This window comes from Telmatherina bonti (genome assembly GCF_933228915.1).
Source record: "Telmatherina bonti genome assembly, chromosome: 9".
Classification (NCBI taxonomy): domain Eukaryota; kingdom Metazoa; phylum Chordata; class Actinopteri; order Atheriniformes; family Telmatherinidae; genus Telmatherina; species Telmatherina bonti.
The window spans coordinates 39,171,661-39,190,723 of NC_136627.1; the positions used below are offsets into that span (position 1 = coordinate 39,171,661).

At 48.5% G+C, this 19,063-nt stretch overlaps 2 protein-coding genes across 3 annotated transcripts in view; both read left to right on the forward strand.

The window, feature by feature from the left end:
- The first annotated feature begins 634 nt into the window (after positions 1-634).
- Positions 635-5,181, forward strand: rffl (ring finger and FYVE-like domain containing E3 ubiquitin protein ligase). Its single transcript, XM_079246770.1, has 8 exons — positions 635-722; positions 1,650-1,818; positions 2,301-2,498; positions 2,573-2,815; positions 2,891-3,095; positions 4,703-4,726; positions 4,839-5,037; positions 5,136-5,181. The coding sequence occupies exons 2-7, from the start codon at positions 1,651-1,653 to the stop codon at positions 5,024-5,026; spliced, it is 1,026 nt and encodes a 341-aa protein (XP_079102896.1). The 5' UTR covers positions 635-722; position 1,650; the 3' UTR covers positions 5,027-5,037; positions 5,136-5,181.
- A 5,137-nt stretch (positions 5,182-10,318) lies between these two features.
- Positions 10,319-19,063, forward strand: part of wdr62 (WD repeat domain 62) — a gene marked incomplete at its 3' end in the record, with an annotated part of 44,062 nt that continues 35,317 nt past the window's right edge. For both annotated transcript variants that reach the window (XM_079245795.1, XM_079245796.1), the window contains exons 1-3: positions 10,319-10,529; positions 13,629-13,720; positions 13,795-13,915. In XM_079245795.1, coding sequence (XP_079101921.1) covers positions 10,428-10,529; positions 13,629-13,720; positions 13,795-13,915 — 315 coding nt within the window. In that variant the 5' untranslated portion in view covers positions 10,319-10,427. The remainder of the gene's footprint in view (positions 10,530-13,628; positions 13,721-13,794; positions 13,916-19,063) is intronic.

A 19,063-nucleotide genomic window follows, 5' to 3' on the forward strand; every position in this document is an offset into this window, starting at 1 on the left:
TGTGTTTCTTTTGTGTGTTTGGTGTGTGTTCTGTGTGTTATGGTGGTTTTTTTTGTGTGTGTATTTGGTGCCTGCTTGTGTTTTTGTAGTCTGTTTGGTTTGTGCTTGTTGTGTGTTTGGTGTGTAAATTAGTGTGTATTAGGTGTGTGTTTGTGTGGTTTTTTGTGTATTTGTTGTGTTCTTGTTGTGTGTTATGTGCTTGTGTGTGTTTTAGTTGTGTTCGGTGTGTTCAGGTTGATTAAAGTTTCCCTGACCCGGTTTTGGTCCGGGTTAAAGTCCTCCTGACCCGGTTCTGGTCCGGGTTAACCTGGTTTAGTCCTCCCTGACCCGGTTCTGGTCCGGGTTAAATTCCTCCCTGATCCGGGTTAAAGTCCTCCTGACCCGGTTCTGGACCGGATTAACCTGGTTTAGTCCTCTCTGACCCGGTTCTGGTCCGGGTTAAAGTCTTCCTGATCCGGTTCTGGACCGGGTTAACCTGGTTTAGTCCTCCCTGACCCGGTTCTGGTCCGGGCTATCCTGGTTTAGTCCTCCCTGACCCGGTTCTGGTCCGGGTTAACCTGGTTTAGACCTCCTGGACTCTCACCTCTCATGTTTCCGACTCACCTTGAACGCCTCACGCGGACGAGCTGTCAGCTGGAAGTTTAACCTGCTGGTTAGTGTTGGTTAACTAGTTTCTCGGTGAGTTAGCTGACTGCTAGCGGTGGCAGTCCTGTCACCAACAGGTAAGACGACTTGTTGCGTGGTTAACTGTGCCGTTCTGTTTTGGCTCAGACTTTAAGTCTAAGTTTAGCTGCGCTTGTCTTCCATGTTGTTTATGTTTGTTTTCTTCTTCTTCGGTGTTTTGAAACTTCAGCAAGTCGCCCGGTGTTAGCTTTTAGCCCGCTAGCAGCGCAGGGTACTTTCCAGATGCCGCTCGCCGGACTCCTTTAAAATATTCACTCATTAAAGTTTCCTGAGTCACTGGCGAAAAAACATCCAAATAAAACCAAAGTATCGATTAATTACGTGTTTTCTCAACATGTTTAATCACTCGGCTCACCGATTTATATTTATAAGTGATAATTTTATTCACATTTAAACTATACCCTGTTAGCTTCGTTAGTTCAAAGTTTTGTTTTCATGTTGTTTCGTTTTCTAAACATTGGACCTCCTGAAAAAAAAAAAAAGCCGAATTCCCCAGAGCATTTCAAAGATGTGTGAAAACGAACTTCCTGCACGAAAATATGTAGTACATTAGTTAAATATTTAAACACCTGAACCTGAAAAAGTGGTTTCGTTTTTACTCGTTTGTATCGAAAGTTGCACATGATTAGTTTCCTTGCAGCTAAAAGCACAATAAAACTAAAATCTGCCGAAGCCGAAAGATGAAGCTCATGTTAGAAAACAGATTAAACTGATTATTTAGGGGTCACATGTTTATTCAGCGTCAGCAGCAGAAAATTGTTGGTTTTTAACATTAAGTTAGGTCCGAATGAAATCGGACCAATGGGAATAAGATCTAGGTTTTAGACATAATCAATAGATAAAATGATTTATTATTCAGATAAGCAAGTGTGGAGGTACAACCTACTAAAACCAAATGATTTAAAAAAAAAAAAAAAAAAAAAAGTCCTTCTTGCTGTCCTACACCTGTCCCTGTGTGTCCGCAGCATGTTCTCGTCCTGCTGTGATTGGCTGTGTTTGGACTCAGGTGATGCAGGTGAAGACAGCAGACAGCACCAGTCCTACACTAACTCGGCCTTCAGCAGACAGCCGTCTCCTTCACCTGAACACACCTGCAAGGCCTGTGGAGGCCCGTTTGATACACCGGCCAAGAAGGTAACTCCGCCCACTGCGTCAGGCTCCGCCCATCCGCTGAAGCCAGACCTCAAACCAGCGGTTCCCTCTGCTGGACGCACCAAGTCCAGTCTGTTTGCTGTTGTCACGGCAACAGTTTAACCATTTGAAGCTGATGTTTTTTCTTTGTTTACATGGACTCACCTGTCTCACTTATTACACCTATCTCTGTCTCAACTGTTTTACTTTTGTTAGTCTCACCTGTGTGTCTCCCCTCTGTCTGTCTTACCTGTCTCACTTCATTCTGTCTCACCTGTCTGTCCCACCTGTCTCGGTCCCGTCTGTCCCACCTGTCTTTGTCTCACCTTTTTTACTTTTGTCTGTCTCAACTGTCTGTCCCACCTGTCTCTGTCTCACCTTTTTTACTTTTGTCTGTCTCACCTGTCTCTGTCTCACCTGTCTCACCTGTCTCTGTCTCACCTGTCTCTCTCTCACCTGTCTCTGTCTCACCTGTGTGCCCCCAGCACGTGTGTGTGGACTGTAAAAAGAACTACTGCAGCCGTTGCTCTGCCCAGTTGGGTTTTCGTCCCCGGTTGTGTCACACCTGTCAGCGTTTCTATGGTAACCTGCTGGAGAGGGCAGAGCTAATGAAGCTGAAGGTGAAGGAGCTCAGAGACTACCTGCATTTGCACGAGGTGTCCACTCACCTGTGCAGAGAGAAGGTAACGTGCCCTCAGTTCTTACTGGTGTTGCCCCCCCCAACCTCCCAGTTGAATGTGGTCTTTGTGGTCTGCAGGAGGAACTGGTGGAACTGGTTCTGGGTCAGCAGTCCTCCCCCTCCAGCAGCTCCGCCTCCGACACCCCCATCACTGTGCCCCCCTCAGTGACCTCTGAGCCCCCTGACTTGACACCTCGGATCCCCACCCCCGACCCCACGCCGCCCTCCCCGTCCAGCAGCCCTGACCAACCAGCAGAGGAGCCTGAAGCCCCGCCCACAGACACAGTCCCCACTGAGGAGGAGTTGCAGGATGAAGAGCAGGTAACGGACCAAATCCAGAACCAGACCCGGTCTGTCCAGTCCTGATGACGGATGTGAGTGTCCTTTTGATTCCAGATATGGGACCCTGAGGAGGTTCCGGTCTCGGGCCGCCGGGCATCCCTGTCGGACCTGGGCTGCGTGGAGGACATCGAGACGCTCAGCGTCCGGCAGCTGAAGGAGATTCTGGCCCGGAACTTCGTCAACTTCAAAGGCTGCTGTGAGAAGTGGGAACTGATGGAGAGAGTGACCCGGTTGTACCAGGACCAGCAGAACCTGCAGGGTGAGTCAGACCTGGCCCAGGACCTTTCTGTCCAGCTGATGAACAACTGATGTATGGATTTTTGATCAGAGACTTTTTCTCCTTTGTTTGGTTCCATCTTCATATTATTATTATTATTTTCCATCCATCCATCTTCTGCCACTTATCCCGGGTCGGGTCGCGGGGGCAGCAGCCTAAGCAGGGAAGCCCAGACTTCCCTCTCCCCAGCCACATTTACCAACTCTGCGGGGGGATCCCGAGGCGTTCCCAGGCCAGCCGAGAGATATAATCCCTCCAGCGTGTCCTGGGTCTTCCCCGGGGTCTCCTCCCAGAGGGACGTGCCTGAAACACCTCACCAGGGAGGTCCAGGAGGCATCCTGACCAGATGCCCGAGCCACCTCAACTGGTTCCTCTCGATGCGGAGGAGCAGCGGCTCTACTCTGATCTCCTCCTGGATGACCGAGCTCCTCACCCTATCTCTAAGGGAGAGCCCGGCCACCCTGCGGAGGAAACTCATTTCAGCCGCCTGTATACGAGATCTGGTTCTTTCGGTCACGACCCACAGCTCATGACCATAGGTGAGGGTAGGAACGTAGATCGACTGGTAAATCGAGAGCTTCGCCTTCTGGCTCAGCTCCTTCTTCACCACGACAGACCGGCGCAGAGTCCGCATTACTGCAGACGTCGCACCGATCCGTCTGTCGATCTCGCGCTCCATCCTTCCCTCCACCGCGAACAAGACCCCGAGATATTTAAATTCCTCCACTTGAGGCAGGACCTGACTCCCGACCCGGAGAGGGCAATCCACCCTATTCCGGCTGAGGACCATGGTCTCAGATTTGGAGGTGCTGATTCTCATCCCAGCCGCTTCACAGACGGCCGCGAATCGCTCAAGCGAGAGCTGGAGATCACGACCAGATGAAGCCAACAGGACCACGTCATCTGCAAAAAGCAGGGACCCAATCCTGAGGCCACCAAGTCGGATCCCCTCAACACCTCGGCTGCGCCTAGAAATTCTGTCCTTATAAGTTATGAACAGAATCGGTGATAAAGGGCAGCCTTGGCAGAGTCCAACCCTCACCGGAAACGGATCCGACTTACTACCGGCAATGCGGACCAAGCTCTGACACCTGTCGTACAGGGACCGGACAGCTCGTACAAGGGGGTCCGGTACCCCATACTCCCAGAGTACCCCCCACAGGAGCCCCCGGGGGACGCTGAGCGCCCTCTTCCAGGTCTGGTTAAATGATGACTGTAAACGTCCTTTAAGTGTTGGTCCAGCATGTTTGTGACCAAAAACCCTCATAGATCCTGGTCCGTCATGTGTCCCCATCCAGAAATCTGATCTGAGACCAGCAGCCTGGAAATGTTCGCTTGTGTTCCAACATGGCTGCTGATTTGTTAATGTTGTTCACTGAGGCAGTGACAGGAAGTGACCCAAACCTTAGCTCTGTCATCACCTATGATGTCACCTGTTTTCTGATGATGTCACCTGATTTCTGATGATGTCACCTGTTTATTGATGATGTCACCTGATTCCTGATGATGTCACCTGATTCCTAATGATGTCACCTATTTACTGATGATGTCACCTGTTTTCTGATGATGTCACCTGCTTCCTGTTTCAGCCGCGAACGCTGTGAACGCTCCAGGTGAGTTCCTTTTGCTTCTCTTGGTTCTGAACTTTTCAGCGAACAGAACCAAGGTTCTGATCTTGTCTTTGTGTATTTATTTGGTCTCTGACCCGGTTCTGGTCCTGCTTAGGTCCTGGTGACGGCCCTGGCTCGGGTCTGGAGGAGAACCTGTGCCGGATCTGCATGGACTCTCCGATCGACTGTGTTCTGCTGGAATGTGGTCACATGATCACCTGCACCAAGTGCGGCAAGCGGATGAACGAGTGTCCGATCTGCCGGCAGTACGTAATCCGGGCCGTTCATGTGTTCCGGTCCTGAACGTGAGCCAGGTAAAGCACGACCCGTCTGAGCCCCCAGAACTCTCTCCAGGTTCGGTTTGACCCATAAGAACCGTCCCCTCTTCACGCTGCTCCCTCTTCCTCTGCAGATCGGATCGTCTCCATGGAAACGGCTGCAGCCGGAACGTTCTGAAGGGAATTTCTGCAGAGACTCAACGTTCTTACCTCCTTTCTAGTTTTCTCTTACCGTGATCGGTACCCACTGGTTCTGGATCATGTTCAGAAACCGATCTTCAGGTTCTGAACCGGGCTTCAGGTTCTGGTCCCACCCCTTTTGGACCTCTGCTCAGACTCAACACCGAACCTTAGAAGCAGAACCAGGACCAGGACCTGAGTGTGTCCTACATCAGAACCAGATCAGAACTGACACCTCTAACGCGGTCCGTTTCAGCAGCTTCAGAATTCAGTCCAGGATCCTGGTTCTGGTTCAAACCGTCTAGTTTTATTTAATCAACAAAATCATTTTAACAGCAGGTGTGTGTGAACATTTGACCCTGTTCTGGTTCTGTGTTTTCCATCTGTTTGGATCAACTGATATTCCAACTGAACTGTGATCCAAATCAGGAGCCACATCAAGGTCAGGGACTGGATCCGGATCCAGTCCGGCTGGACCGGCTATGGACCTATCGACCGGCTGGTTGGGGAGCAGGTTTTGCGACCACCTGGTGGGGGAGCAGGTTTTGCGACCACCTGGTGGGGGAGCAGGTTTTGGGACTGGCTGGTGGGGGAGCAGGTTTTGGGACTGGCTGGTGGGGGAGCAGGTTTTGGGACCACCTGGTGGGGGGGGGGGGGGGGGAGCAGGTTTTGGGACTGGCTGGTGGGGGAGCAGGTTTTGCGACCACCTGGTGGGGGGGGGGGGGGGGGGGGGAGCAGGTTTTGGGACCACCTGGTGGGGGAGCAGGTTTTGGGACTGGCTGGTGGGGGAGCAGGTTTTGCGACCACCTGGTGGGGGGGGGGGGGGGAGCAGGTTTTGGGACCACCTGGTGGGGGAGCAGGTTTTGGGACCGGGTGGTTGGGGAGCAGGTTTTAGGACCACCTGGTGGGGGAGCAGGTTTTGGGACCACCTGGTGGGGGAGCAGGTTTTGGGACCGGCTGGTTGGGGAGCAGGTTTTGGGACCACCTGGTGGGGGAGCAGGTTTTGGGACCGGGTGGTTGGGGAGCAGGTTTTAGGACCACCTGGTGGGGGAGCAGGGTTTGGGACCGGGTGGTTGGGGAGCAGGTTTTAGGACCACCTGGTGGGGGAGCAGGGTTTGGGACCGGCTGGTGGGGGAGCAGGTTTTGGGACCACCTGGTGGGGGAGCAGGTTTTGGGACCGGGTGGTTGGGGAGCAGGTTTTAGGACCACCTGGTGGGGGAGCAGGGTTTGGGACCGGGTGGTTGGGGAGCAGGTTTTAGGACCACCTGGTGGGGGAGCAGGGTTTGGGACCGGCTGGTGGGGGAGCAGGTTTTGGGCCCGGCTGGTGGGGGGGGGGGAGCAGGTTTTGGGACCACCTGGTGGGGGAGCAGGTTTTGGGACCGGGTGGTTGGGGAGCAGGTTTTGGGCCCGGCTGGTGGGGGGGGGGGGGGGAGCAGGATTTGGGACCACCTGGTGGGGGAGCAGGGTTTGGGACCACCTGGTGGGGGAGCAGGGTTTGGGACCGGCTGGTGGGGGAGCAGGTTTTGGGACCACCTGGTGGGGGAGCAGGTTTTGGGACCACCTGGTGGGGGAGCAGGTTTTGGGACCACCTGGTGGGGGAGCAGGTTTTGGGACCGGGTGGTGGGGGAGCAGGGTTTGGGACCGGGTGGTGGGGGAGCAGGTTTTGGGACCACCTGGTGGGGGAGCAGGTTTTGGGACCACCTGGTGGGGGAGCAGGTTTTGGGACCGGCTGGTGGGGGAGCAGGTTTTGGGACCACCTGGTGGGGGAGCAGGTTTTGGGACCACCTGGTGGGGGAGCAGGTTTTGGGACCGGCTGGTGGGGGGGGGGGAGCAGGTTTTGGGACCGGCTGGTGGGGGAGCAGGGTTTGGGACCGGCTGGTGGGGGGGGGGGAGCAGGTTTTGGGACCGGCTGGTGGGGGAGCAGGTTTTGGGACCGGCTGGTGGGGGAGCAGGTTTTGGGACCACCTGGTGGGGGAGCAGGTTTTGGGACCGGCTGGTGGGGGGGGGGGAGCAGGTTTTGGGACCGGCTGGTGGGGGAGCAGGTTTTGGGACCGGCTGGTGGGGGAGCAGGTTTTGGGACCACCTGGTGGGGGAGCAGGTTTTGGGACCACCTGGTGGGGGAGCAGGTTTTGGGACCGGCTGGTGGGGGGGGGGGAGCAGGTTTTGGGACCGGCTGGTGGGGGAGCAGGGTTTGGGACCGGCTGGTGGGGGGGGGGAGCAGGTTTTGGGACCGGCTGGTGGGGGGGGGGGGGAGCAGGTTTTGGGACCGGCTGGTGGGGGGGGGGGAGCAGGTTTTGGGACCGGCTGGTGGGGGAGCAGGGTTTGGGACTGGATCTGATGGATCTTTTATGGTTTTCTTCTACACTCTGTTAAGTTTTCTGAATAAATCTGATCTGAAAGTGGACCTGGTTCTGGACCTGATCCTGGGAGAGGGCTTGGGGTGTGGGGGGATGTTTCACGGGGAGGGTGGGTTGCCTGTCGTCAGGGTTTTTCTCTTAGTATTCTGATGTTTTCTTTCGGTTGTTTCCATGGTAACTCTTGGAGATGGTGCAGGTGGTGTTCTGTTTTCTTGCAGGTGGAGCTGTTCAGACTGAACATCTCGTACCCCCCCGCCCCCCCAGTCGGTCAGGAAGGGCCTGACATCCATGATAGTCAGCAGCCAGACCACCGTGCTGGACGGGACAAGTGGAGAAAAAAAAAATGAAAAGGGGAGGGGCTTGTCTTAAGACACACCCCATTCATTTACATAATGAGGCAAAGGACATGCTTTTCATTAAAAAGACCACAGGACACACCGCAAAGCGAAAATGCTGAAAAATGAAGCTGTATAGTCTGTATTAATAATCTGAAGCTGTTCCTGTCAAAATATCTTCAATAAGAATCGAATGTAAAAGAAAGAAAATGTCCTTTAAGGTCTTTTATTTTTCCTCTGACTCAGTATGAAACCTGGTTCTGTTCTAAAACACACCTGTTCTTCAGACCAACCAGGTAACAGGGATCATTTCTTATGGCACACCTGATCATCTCTCACACACCAGTGTGAGGCTTACTGGTCTGCCACCACCATGTCCAGTATGACCCAGTTTAAAAGGGGAACAAACATGTTCATAAAGTAGCTGCAGGAAGAGCAGCTTTAATAAACAATTATTCATATAAATTAGACTGTTTGCTGTTTTTTAAAATTAATTTATTTGATAATTTTACATAAATGGGAAAGTTTTGGTGTTAATATTTTATTTAGGCTTTAGGTTTAGGCTGGTTAGCTGGCTCAACTCAGTGGTTGGCTGCTAGTTAATCTAGATATGTTCATGCAGAAACAGATGCTGTGACCACATCTGGTCGGTTCAGTTGAGGCGTTGCTTCCAGGCGCCACGGGACGGTCACTGCTGCCTCATCAGACCTGCCACAAGAAGTTCAACCATTTAGATTAAACGGGATCTTTTCATCTTTGCTTGGAAAGAAAAAATCCTTCTGGAGTCCATCTCATTAGCATATCCATAGACGTTGAAGCATTCATTAATGACTTATCTTCTGTTTTAAAGGCTGTTCCATTTCCAGCTCTGCTTTTGTGATCTAGTGCTGTTCCCCTCAGACTGAGGCCACTTTACGGTCTCTGGTAGTCTGATATAAATGTGCTGGGTTTCCCCAAACGCCAGCCAGTCCCGGTTGATGCTTGTCCCCAGCTCCTCCACAGGGGTGAGTGTTGTCACGGTAACCACATACCTGTCCTTCATGCCTCCAACTTCCACCATCAGCTGTCAGAAATACCCTGATAGCATATCCTTCATGGTGAGCCATCGTGGCGATATTTCATCAACAGAAGTGAATGTTGGCTGCAGGAGGATGTTTTCTGGCATGCAGAACAGAAATTCTTCTCAGTTTGATTTTTGCTTTAACTTGGACCCAGCTTGCAGATGGACAGATTACATTAGGTCATGATGCAGCATGGTCGAATAGAACGCAGAATTAAACTAACTTAAATTAAACAGGAGATGATCAGAAATGCCAGCATCACAAATCTGCTGAACATTTCCATGTAAACCGAGAGAGAGAATCAGGTCAAGGATGTGTCCCTTTTCACGTGTCGGATCCTTCACTAGTTAACGCAAGTTGACAGAATCAGTCAAACTCAGCAAGGCTTTGGTCATCGGCTTCGTCTCACACCACACATGAACGTTAAAGTCTCCAACAATCAGAATCCAGAATAATCACTTTGAAGAAAGTTAAGATTAAATCTGGGCGGCCTCATCAAATCCTCACCAACTGTCCCGTTTTGTCTCCACAGGTCATCAGAGACCAGAAGTCAGATCCAGAACCGGAAACTGAGCTGAAAACACGCCAGCCGGCCTGAGTCCTGCTGCAGATTCGGCTCACGGTTCCCAGAAATGATCCATAAAGGAGAAAACAGCAGGAGGCGCTGTGTCTGACAGATAGCCACTGAGTCAACTTCCGTTATCACTGACTGATAACTGATCATTATAGCTGATCGATAACTTGTTTATAAACTTCTGGTAAACTTGTCTTAATTTGCAAAATGGTTCCGCCTTTGTTGTGTTGCTGTTTTCACTTTTGTACCGTCTGTGAGACTCTGAAATGTTCCTTTTACACCCCGTTATGTTACCGGTCTGTTTCCAGTTAAACTGGTCACGTTACTGGTCTGTTTCCAGTTAAACCAGTCATGTTACTGGTCTGTTTCCAGTTATCATAACTCATCCTGAACATTTATTATTACTAATTATTTTGGGGTTAATAACCGGAATCCGGTAAGGAAGGAAAAGTGGAATTGATAAATAAATGCTTACTATTTTAACAATAAAACATAAACAAGAATAATTACTTTAAAAGGAACCAAATAATATATTAAAATAAATTACAGACATAAAACTTCTTCATTCCTGGGTGCTCCAACTGCCTGCATGCTGATTGGTTGCTTGCCGAAAAGTAGGCAGGACTTGTAGTAAATTCTGGCCTTTCGTTTGCTGGGTCACTGACGGTAAAGCCACTGGTTGGCTTAGGGGTGAAAGTGGGCGGGGCTTAATTTGAACCGGAGTCCCGCCGCACATAAAGGTGTCGGGTTTCGTCGGGCGACAGTTAGCATGAAGCTGCTGTCCCCTCTTGTCAGCTCCGGAGAGGTTAACACTGAGCCGGCTTTTATGAAAGTGTTCTGCGGTGGTTATACACCAACAACATCACATTCACGCTTTGTTTTATGTAATTACTTTTTATATTAACGTGAATTTGGTGTCATGGCTGAGGAAGCGGACTGCGGGTCTGCCATCACCGCCAAGAGGAGGCAGCCAGCGGGGAGGAAGAGTCGCCAGAGCCGGCAGAAGACCTCCAGCAGCCGGGTACAGTCAGAGCTAACCGTTAACATCCAGTTCCGTTAGCCGGCTGGAGCTGCTGGAAGTTTCACTGGAGAAACATCCGACTCATGCACATTTAAGCTACTTATTTAGTAAGGAAGTAAAACGCAATATTTAGGCTTTGAATTAATTTAGTAAAACTTTGTTAACGCAGCAACGAGCTAATGTTCACGGCACAGAAACAAGTAGGCCACTGGTGTAGCGTGAAAATCTGTTACCCACCTTAAAATCATCTTTTTAATCCAGAAAAGGAAATTATAAGAAGATATATAGTTTTATTATTGACTCAAAATATAAAGAAAATTATATTATTTAGATAAATCATACTAATTTTAAAAAGTTGGAAATAAATACGTACATTAACAACAGTTAAATACATTAAAAAACTTATGAAATTTTAGCGGTGGGATTAGATACAAAAAAATGTGTGTGTGTATATATATATATATATATATATATATATATATATATATATATATATATGTACACACATATATACATATATATATATGTACACACATATATACATATATATATATGTACACACATATATACATATATATATATGTACACACATATATACATATATATATATGTACACACATATATACATATATATATATGTACACACATATATACATATATATATATGTACACACATATATACATATATATATATATATATATGTATATATATGTATATATATGTATATGTATATGTATATATATGTATATGTATATGTATATATATACATACATACATACATATACATATGTATATATATATATGTATATGTATAGGGCATTCCTAGGACTGATCTTTTCTGGACGGAGATGTCTGATGTTTCACCAGGTATCTGTTGGAGCCACTTCTCCAGTGTAGGGGACACGGCCCCCAGTGCTCCCATCACTATGGGTACTACTGTTGCTTTCACCCTCCAGGCCTTCTCCCGGTCTTCCTGGAGGCCTTGGTACTTCTCCAGTTTCTCCTTTTTCCTGATATTTCCATCATTGGGGATGGATCCATCGATCACTACGGCTTTCCTCTGCTGCTTCTCCATGATCACTATGTCCGCTTGGTTGGCCACCACCATTTTATCTGTCTGGATCTGGAAGTCCCAGAGGATCTTAGACCTCTCATTCTCCACCACCTTGGGGGGAGTTTCCCACTGGGACTGAGGGGTCTCCAGTCCATATTCTGCACAGATGTTCCTGAACACTATGCAGCTACTTGGTTATGGTGCTCCATGTATTCTTTGCCTGCCAGTATCTTGCACCCTGCTGTGTGGTGCTGGATTGTTTCAGGGGCTCCTTTGCATAGTCTGCACCTGGGATCCTGCCTGGCATGGTAGATCTGGGATCCTGCCTGGCATGGTAGATCTGGGATCCTGCCTGGTCTGGTAGATCTGGGATCCTGCCTGGTCTGGTAGATCTGGGATCCTGCCTGGTATGGTAGATCTGGGATCCTGCCTGGTATGGTAGATCTGGGATCCTGCCTGGTCTGGTAGATCTGGACCTGCTCCTGTGCTGCCATGATTAGTGCCTCTGTGCTGTCCTTCAGTCCAGCCCTCTCCAGCCATTGATAGGACTTGTTTATATCGGCCACTTCGGTGATCTGCCGGTGGTACATCCCATGCAGGGGCTTTTCCTCCCATGATGGTTCTTCCATCTTGTGTTCCTCCAGACTCCATTGTCTGAGACATTCTCTAAGTGCTTCATCCCTTGGTGTCCTCTTCCTGATGTATTTGTGGAGCTTGGATGTTTCATCCTGGAGTCCCCGGCCCCCTTCTTTATGCTTAGTGTCTAGTCGCTGGACACTGGACTTGGGGTGGAACCCTCCATGCATGGTGAGTAACTTCCCTGTTTTGACATCCGTGGTCTGAGCTTCCTCCTTTGGCCGGCTTATTATCCCAGCAGGGTATCGGATCACTGGAAGGGCGTAGCTGTTAACTGCCTGGATCTTGTTCGTGCCATTGCGCTGACTTCTCAGTACTTGCCTCAGTCGCTGCAGGTATGTAGCTGTGGCAGCTTTCCTTGTGGCTTCTTCATGGTTACCATTCGCCTGTGGTATGCCCAGGTACTTGTAGCTTTCCTCCACATCTGTTATCCTGCCCTCTGGGAGTGCAATGCCCTCCGTATGGATTACCTTCCCTCTCTTTGTGATCATCCGCCCACATTTCTCCAGTCCGAATGACATTCCGATGTCCCTGCTGTAGATCCTGGTGGTGTGGATCAGTGAGTGGATGTCCTGCTGACTCTTAGCGTACAGCTTGATGTCATCCATGTACAGGAGGTGGCTGATGGTGGTTCCATTCCTGAGTCGGTATCCATAGCCAGTCTTGTTGATTAGTTGGCTGAGGGGGTTCGGGCCTCTACAGAACAAGCAGCAGGGACAGGACATCTCCTTGATATATGCCACATTTGATGGAGACATGTGCTATTGGCTTGAAGTTGGTCTCCAGGGTGGTCTGCCACAGCCTCATTGAGTTTGCAGCAATGGTCTTTATGCTGCTGTTGATCTTGTATCGCTTCAGATATTCCAGGATCCATGTGTGTGGCATTGAGTTGTATGGTTTCCGGTAGTCAATCCAGGCGGTGCACAGGTTTGTCTGTCTGGTTTTGCAGGCTAGGGCGACTGTTCTGTTAACCAGCAGCCGGTGTTTGGCTCCTCTGGTTCCTCTGCCAATACCTTTCTGTGTCTCCGCCATGTATTGATCCATGTGCCCACTTACCTTAGCCACTATGATGCCTGACAGGAGCTTCCATGTCGTGGAGAGGCAGGTTATTGGCCGGTAGTTGGATGGGACTGATCCCTTGTGGGAGTCTTTCAGTATCAGGACTGGAAACAGGAAAACTGGACTGGATGCTCTGCGCTTAAATGCGTTCATTGTTAACACATTAATTTTTCTCCCAGCCCTGAAAAGGGATAAGAGCAATCATGTGTTTGGTATAAGTTGTCGGTGTTATTAATCTGATTTCCCCTCGGAGATGAATAACATATCTTTGATTTGGTTAAATGTTTCAAACTTTCCTTTGAGGCCATGAAAGGAAGTAAATCTGTTTTAACCACTTGGTGTGTTTCAGGTGAGACTGGAGAAAGTTCTTGGTATCAGCACCGTCAGCAGCAGTGGTCTGACCTCTGACCCCAACTCGGGGCTGATCGCCTACCCTGCAGGGTAAGCCCCGCCTCCTCACACGTACTTGTATGGGAAGGTCGGCGTGTTGCATAAAGAGCTGCGGTGTGTTTCAGGTGCGTCATCGTGCTGCTTCATCTAAAGAACAACAAACAAAGTCACATCATCAACACGTCCAGAAAGCCGTTCACCACTCTGGCCTTCTCTCAGGACGGAAAACACCTGGTTACCGGGGAGGTGAGGATGCACGGTGCCGGACTAAGTTCTGGATCAGAGGTGTCATCAATAAAACGCTGCGTAGCATATAGTACTACAGAAAGAAACTATAAACCATGACTATAAACTATAAACATCTGTAAACCATGTGCAGACGTCCCACCTGCACCTCAGCATCGGCACAAGGCTCCGCCTCCTGCTCCGCCTGACACGCCCACATTCAGCCATAAATGGAGCAAAGCATCTCATGAATAGTTATGTGTATGTAAATGAGCAGCTGATCAACGCTATTTCACAAACATAAAGAAAAGAGTGAAGCAACTCAGTTTCACTGAGGCGACGTCTGCGTGGGGGGGGGGACGGTCGGACAACTTGCAATACCCGTTGACATGCTGTTGACATGCGGACATGCTGTTGACATACTGTTGACATGTGGACATACTGTTGACATGTGGACATGCTGTTGACATACTGTTGACATGCTGTTGACATGCTGTTGACATGTGGACATACTGTTGACATGTGGACATGCTGTTGACATACTGTTGACATGCTGTTGACATGCTGTTGACATACTGTTGACATGTGGACATACTGTTGACATGTGGACATGCTGTTGACATACTGTTGACATGCTGTTGACATGCTGTTGACATGTGGACATACTGTTGACATGTGGACATGCTGTTGACATACTGTTGACATGTGGACATACTGTTGACATGTGGACATACTGTTGACATGCTGTTGACATACTGTTGACATGCGGACATGCTGTTGACATGTGGACATGCTGTTGACATGTGGACATACTGTTGACATGCTGTTGACATGCTGTTGACATGCTGTTGACATGTGGACATGCTGTTGACATGTGGACATACTGTTGACATGTGGACATGCTGTTGACATGTGGACATACTGTTGACATGTGGACATACTGTTGACATGTGGACATACTGTTGACATGTGGACATACTGTTGACATGCTGTGGACATGCTGTTGACATGCGGACATGCTGTTGACATGTGGACATGCTGTTGACATGCTGTTGACATGCTGTTGACATGCTGTTGACATGTGGACATGCTGTTGACATGCTGTTGACATGCGGACATGCTGTGGACATGCTGTTGACATGTGGACATGCTGTTGACATGCTGTTGACATGCGGACATGCTGTGGACATGCTGTTGACATGTGGACATGCTGTTGACATGCTGTTGACATGTGGACATGCTGTTGACATGCTGTTGACATGTGGACATGCTGTTGACATGCTGTTGACATGTGGACATGCTGTTGACATGCTGTTGACATGTTGTTGACATGCTGTTGACATGTGGACATGCTGTTGACATGTTGTTGACATGCTGTTGACATGTGGACATGTTGACATGCTGTGGACATGCTGTTGACATGCTGTTGACATGTGGACATACTGTTGACATGCTGTTGACATGTGGACATGCTGTTGACATGCTGTTGACATGTGGACATGCTGTTGACATGCTGTTGACATGTGGACATGCTGTTGACATGCTGTTGACATGTGGACATGCTGTTGACATGCTGTTGACATGTGGACATGCTGTTGACATGCTGTTGACATGTGGACATGCTGTTGACATGCTGTTGACATGTGGACATGCTGTTGACATGTGGACATGCTGTTGACATGTGGACATGCTGTTGACATGCTGTTGACATGTGGACATGCTGTTGACATGCTGTTGACATGTGGACATACTGTTGACATGCTGTTGACATGTGGACATACTGTTGACATGCGGTTGACATGTGGACATGCTGTTGACATGCGGACATGCTGTTGACATGCTGTTGACATGTGGACATGCTGTTGACATGTGGACATGCTGTTGACATACTGTTGACATACTGTTGACATGTGGACATGCTGTTGACATACTGTTGACATACTGTTGACATGTGGACATGTTGTTGACATGCTGTTGACATGTGGACATACTGTTGACATGCTGTTGACATGTGGACATGCTGTTGACATGATGTTAACATGTGGACATGCTGTTGACATGTGGACATGCTGTTGACATGTGGACATGCTGTTGACATGTGGACATGCTGTTGACATGCTGTTGACATGTGGACATACTGTTGACATGCTGTTGACATGTGGACATGCTTTTGACATGATGTTAACATGTGGACATGCTGTTGACATGTGGACATGATGTTAACATGTGGACATGCTGTGGACATGCTGTTGACATGATGTTAACATGTGGACATGCTGTTGACATGTGGACATGCTGTTGACATGTGGACATGATGTTGACATGATGTTAACATGTGGACATGATGTTAACATGTGGACATGATGTTAACATGTGGACATGCTGTTGACATGTGGACATGCTGTGGACATGATGTTAACATGTGGACATGATGTTAACATGTGGACATGCTGTTGACATGTGGACATGCTGTGGACATGATGTTAACATGTGGACATGATGTTAACATGTGGACATGCTGTTGACATGCTGTTGACATGTGGACATACTGTTGACATGCTGTTGACATGTGGACATGCTGTTGACATGCTGTTGACATGTGGACATACTGTTGACATGCTGTTGACATGTGGACATGCTGTTGACATGCTGTTGACATGCGGACATGCTGTTGACATGTGGACATGCTGTTGACATGCTGTTGACATGCTGTTGACATGATGTTGACATGATGTTGACATGATGTTGACATGATGTTAACATGTGGACATGCTGTTGACATGATGTTGACATGTGGACATGCTGTTGACATGCTGTTGACATGTGGACATGCTGTTGACATGCTGTTGACATGATGTTGACATGATGTTGACATGATGTTAACATGTGGACATGCTGTTGACATGCTGTTGACATGTGGACATGCTGTTGACATGCTGTTGACATGTGGACATGCTGTTGACATGCTCTTGACATGTGGACATGCTGTTGACATGCTCTTGACATGTGGACATGCTGTTGACATGATGTTAACATGTGGACATGCTGTTGACATGTGGACATGCTGTTGACATGTGGACATGCTGTTGACATGTGGACATGATGTTAACATGTGGACATGATGTTAACATGTGGACATGCTGTTGACATGTGGACATGCTGTTGACATGCTGTTGACATGTGGACATGCTGTTGACATGCTGTTGACATGCTGTTGACATGCTGTGGACATGTGGACATGCTGTTGACATGTGGACATGCTTTTGACATGCTGTTGACATGTGGACATGCTGTGGACATGCTGTTGACATGTGGACATGCTGTGGACATGCTGTTGACATGTGGACATGCTTTTGACATGTGGACATGCTGTTGACATGTGGACATGTTGACATGCTGTTGACATGTGGACATGTTGTTGACATGCTGTTGACATGTGGACATACTGTTGACATGCTGTTGACATGTGGACATGCTGTTGACATGTGGACATGCTGTTGACATACTGTTGACATACTGTTGACATGTGGACATGTTGTTGACATGCTGTTGACATGTGGACATGCTGTTGACATGCTGTTGACATGTGGACATACTGTTGACATGCTGTTGACATGTGGACATGCTGTTGACATGATGTTAACATGTGGACATGCTGTTGACATGTGGACATGCTGTTGACATGTGGACATGCTGTTGACATGTGGACATACTGTTGACATGCTGTTGACATGTGGACATGCTTTTGACATGATGTTAACATGTGGACATGCTGTTGACATGTGGACATGATGTTAACATGTGGACATGCTGTGGACATGCTGTTGACATGATGTTAACATGTGGACATGCTGTTGACATGTGGACATGCTGTTGACATGTGGACATGATGTTAACATGTGGACATGCTGTTGACATGTGGACATGCTGTGGACATGATGTTAACATGTGGACATGATGTTAACATGTGGACATGATGTTAACATGTGGACATGCTGTTGACATGTGGACATGCTGTGGACATGATGTTAACATGTGGACATGATGTTAACATGTGGACATGATGTTAACATGTGGACATGCTGTGGACATGATGTTAACATGTGGACATGATGTTAACATGTGGACATGATGTTAACATGTGGACATGCTGTTGACATGTGGACATGCTGTGGACATGATGTTAACATGTGGACATGATGTTAACATGTGGACATGCTGTTGACATGTGGACATACTGTTGACATGCTGTTGACATGTGGACATGCTGTTGACATGCTGTTGACATGCGGACATGCTGTTGACATGCGGACATGCTGTTGACATGCGGACATGCTGTTGACATGCTGTTGACATGCTGTTGACATGTGGACATGCTGTTGACATGATGTTGACATGATGTTGACATGATGTTGACATGATGTTGACATGATGTTAACATGTGGACATGCTGTTGACATGCTGTTGACATGTGGACATGCTGTTGACATGCTCTTGACATGTGGACATGCTGTTGACATGTGGACATGCTGTTGACATGATGTTAACATGTGGACATGCTGTTGACATGTGGACATGCTGTTGACATGTGGACATGATGTTAACATGTGGACATGATGTTAACATGTGGACATGCTGTTGAAATGTGGACATGCTGTTGACATGATGTTAACATGTGGACATGCTGTGGACATGCTGTTGACATGATGTTAACATGTGGACATGATGTTAACATGTGGACATGCTGTTGACATGTGGACATGCTGTTGACATGCTGTTGACATGTGGACATGCTGTTGACATGTGGACATGCTGTTGACATGTGGACATGCTGTTGACATGCTGTTGACATGTGGACATGCTTTTGACATGCTGTTGAGATGTGGACATGCTGTGGACATGCTGTTGACATGTGGACATGCTGTGGACATGCTGTTGACATGTGGACATGCTGTTGACATGCTGTTGACATGTGGACATGCTGTTGACATGTGGACATGCTGTTGACATGCTGTTGACATGTGGACATGCTGTTGACATGCTGTTGACATGCTGTGGACATGTGGACATGCTGTTGACATGTGGACATGCTGTGGACATGCTGTTGACATGTGGACATGCTGTGGACATGCTGTTGACATGTGGACATGCTGTTGACATGTGGACATG

Bases quoted from the DNA above. Each gene is read 5' to 3' on its own strand.
- rffl (XM_079246770.1), top strand. From the start codon at position 1,651: ATGTTCTCGTCCTGCTGTGATTGGCTGTGTTTGGACTCAGGTGATGCA. The intron at 1,819-2,300 runs GTAACTCCGCCC...GTGTGCCCCCAG, and splicing joins TTGATACACCGGCCAAGAAG to CACGTGTGTGTGGACTGTAA. The intron at 3,096-4,702 runs GTGAGTCAGACC...TTCCTGTTTCAG, and splicing joins GGACCAGCAGAACCTGCAGG to CCGCGAACGCTGTGAACGCT.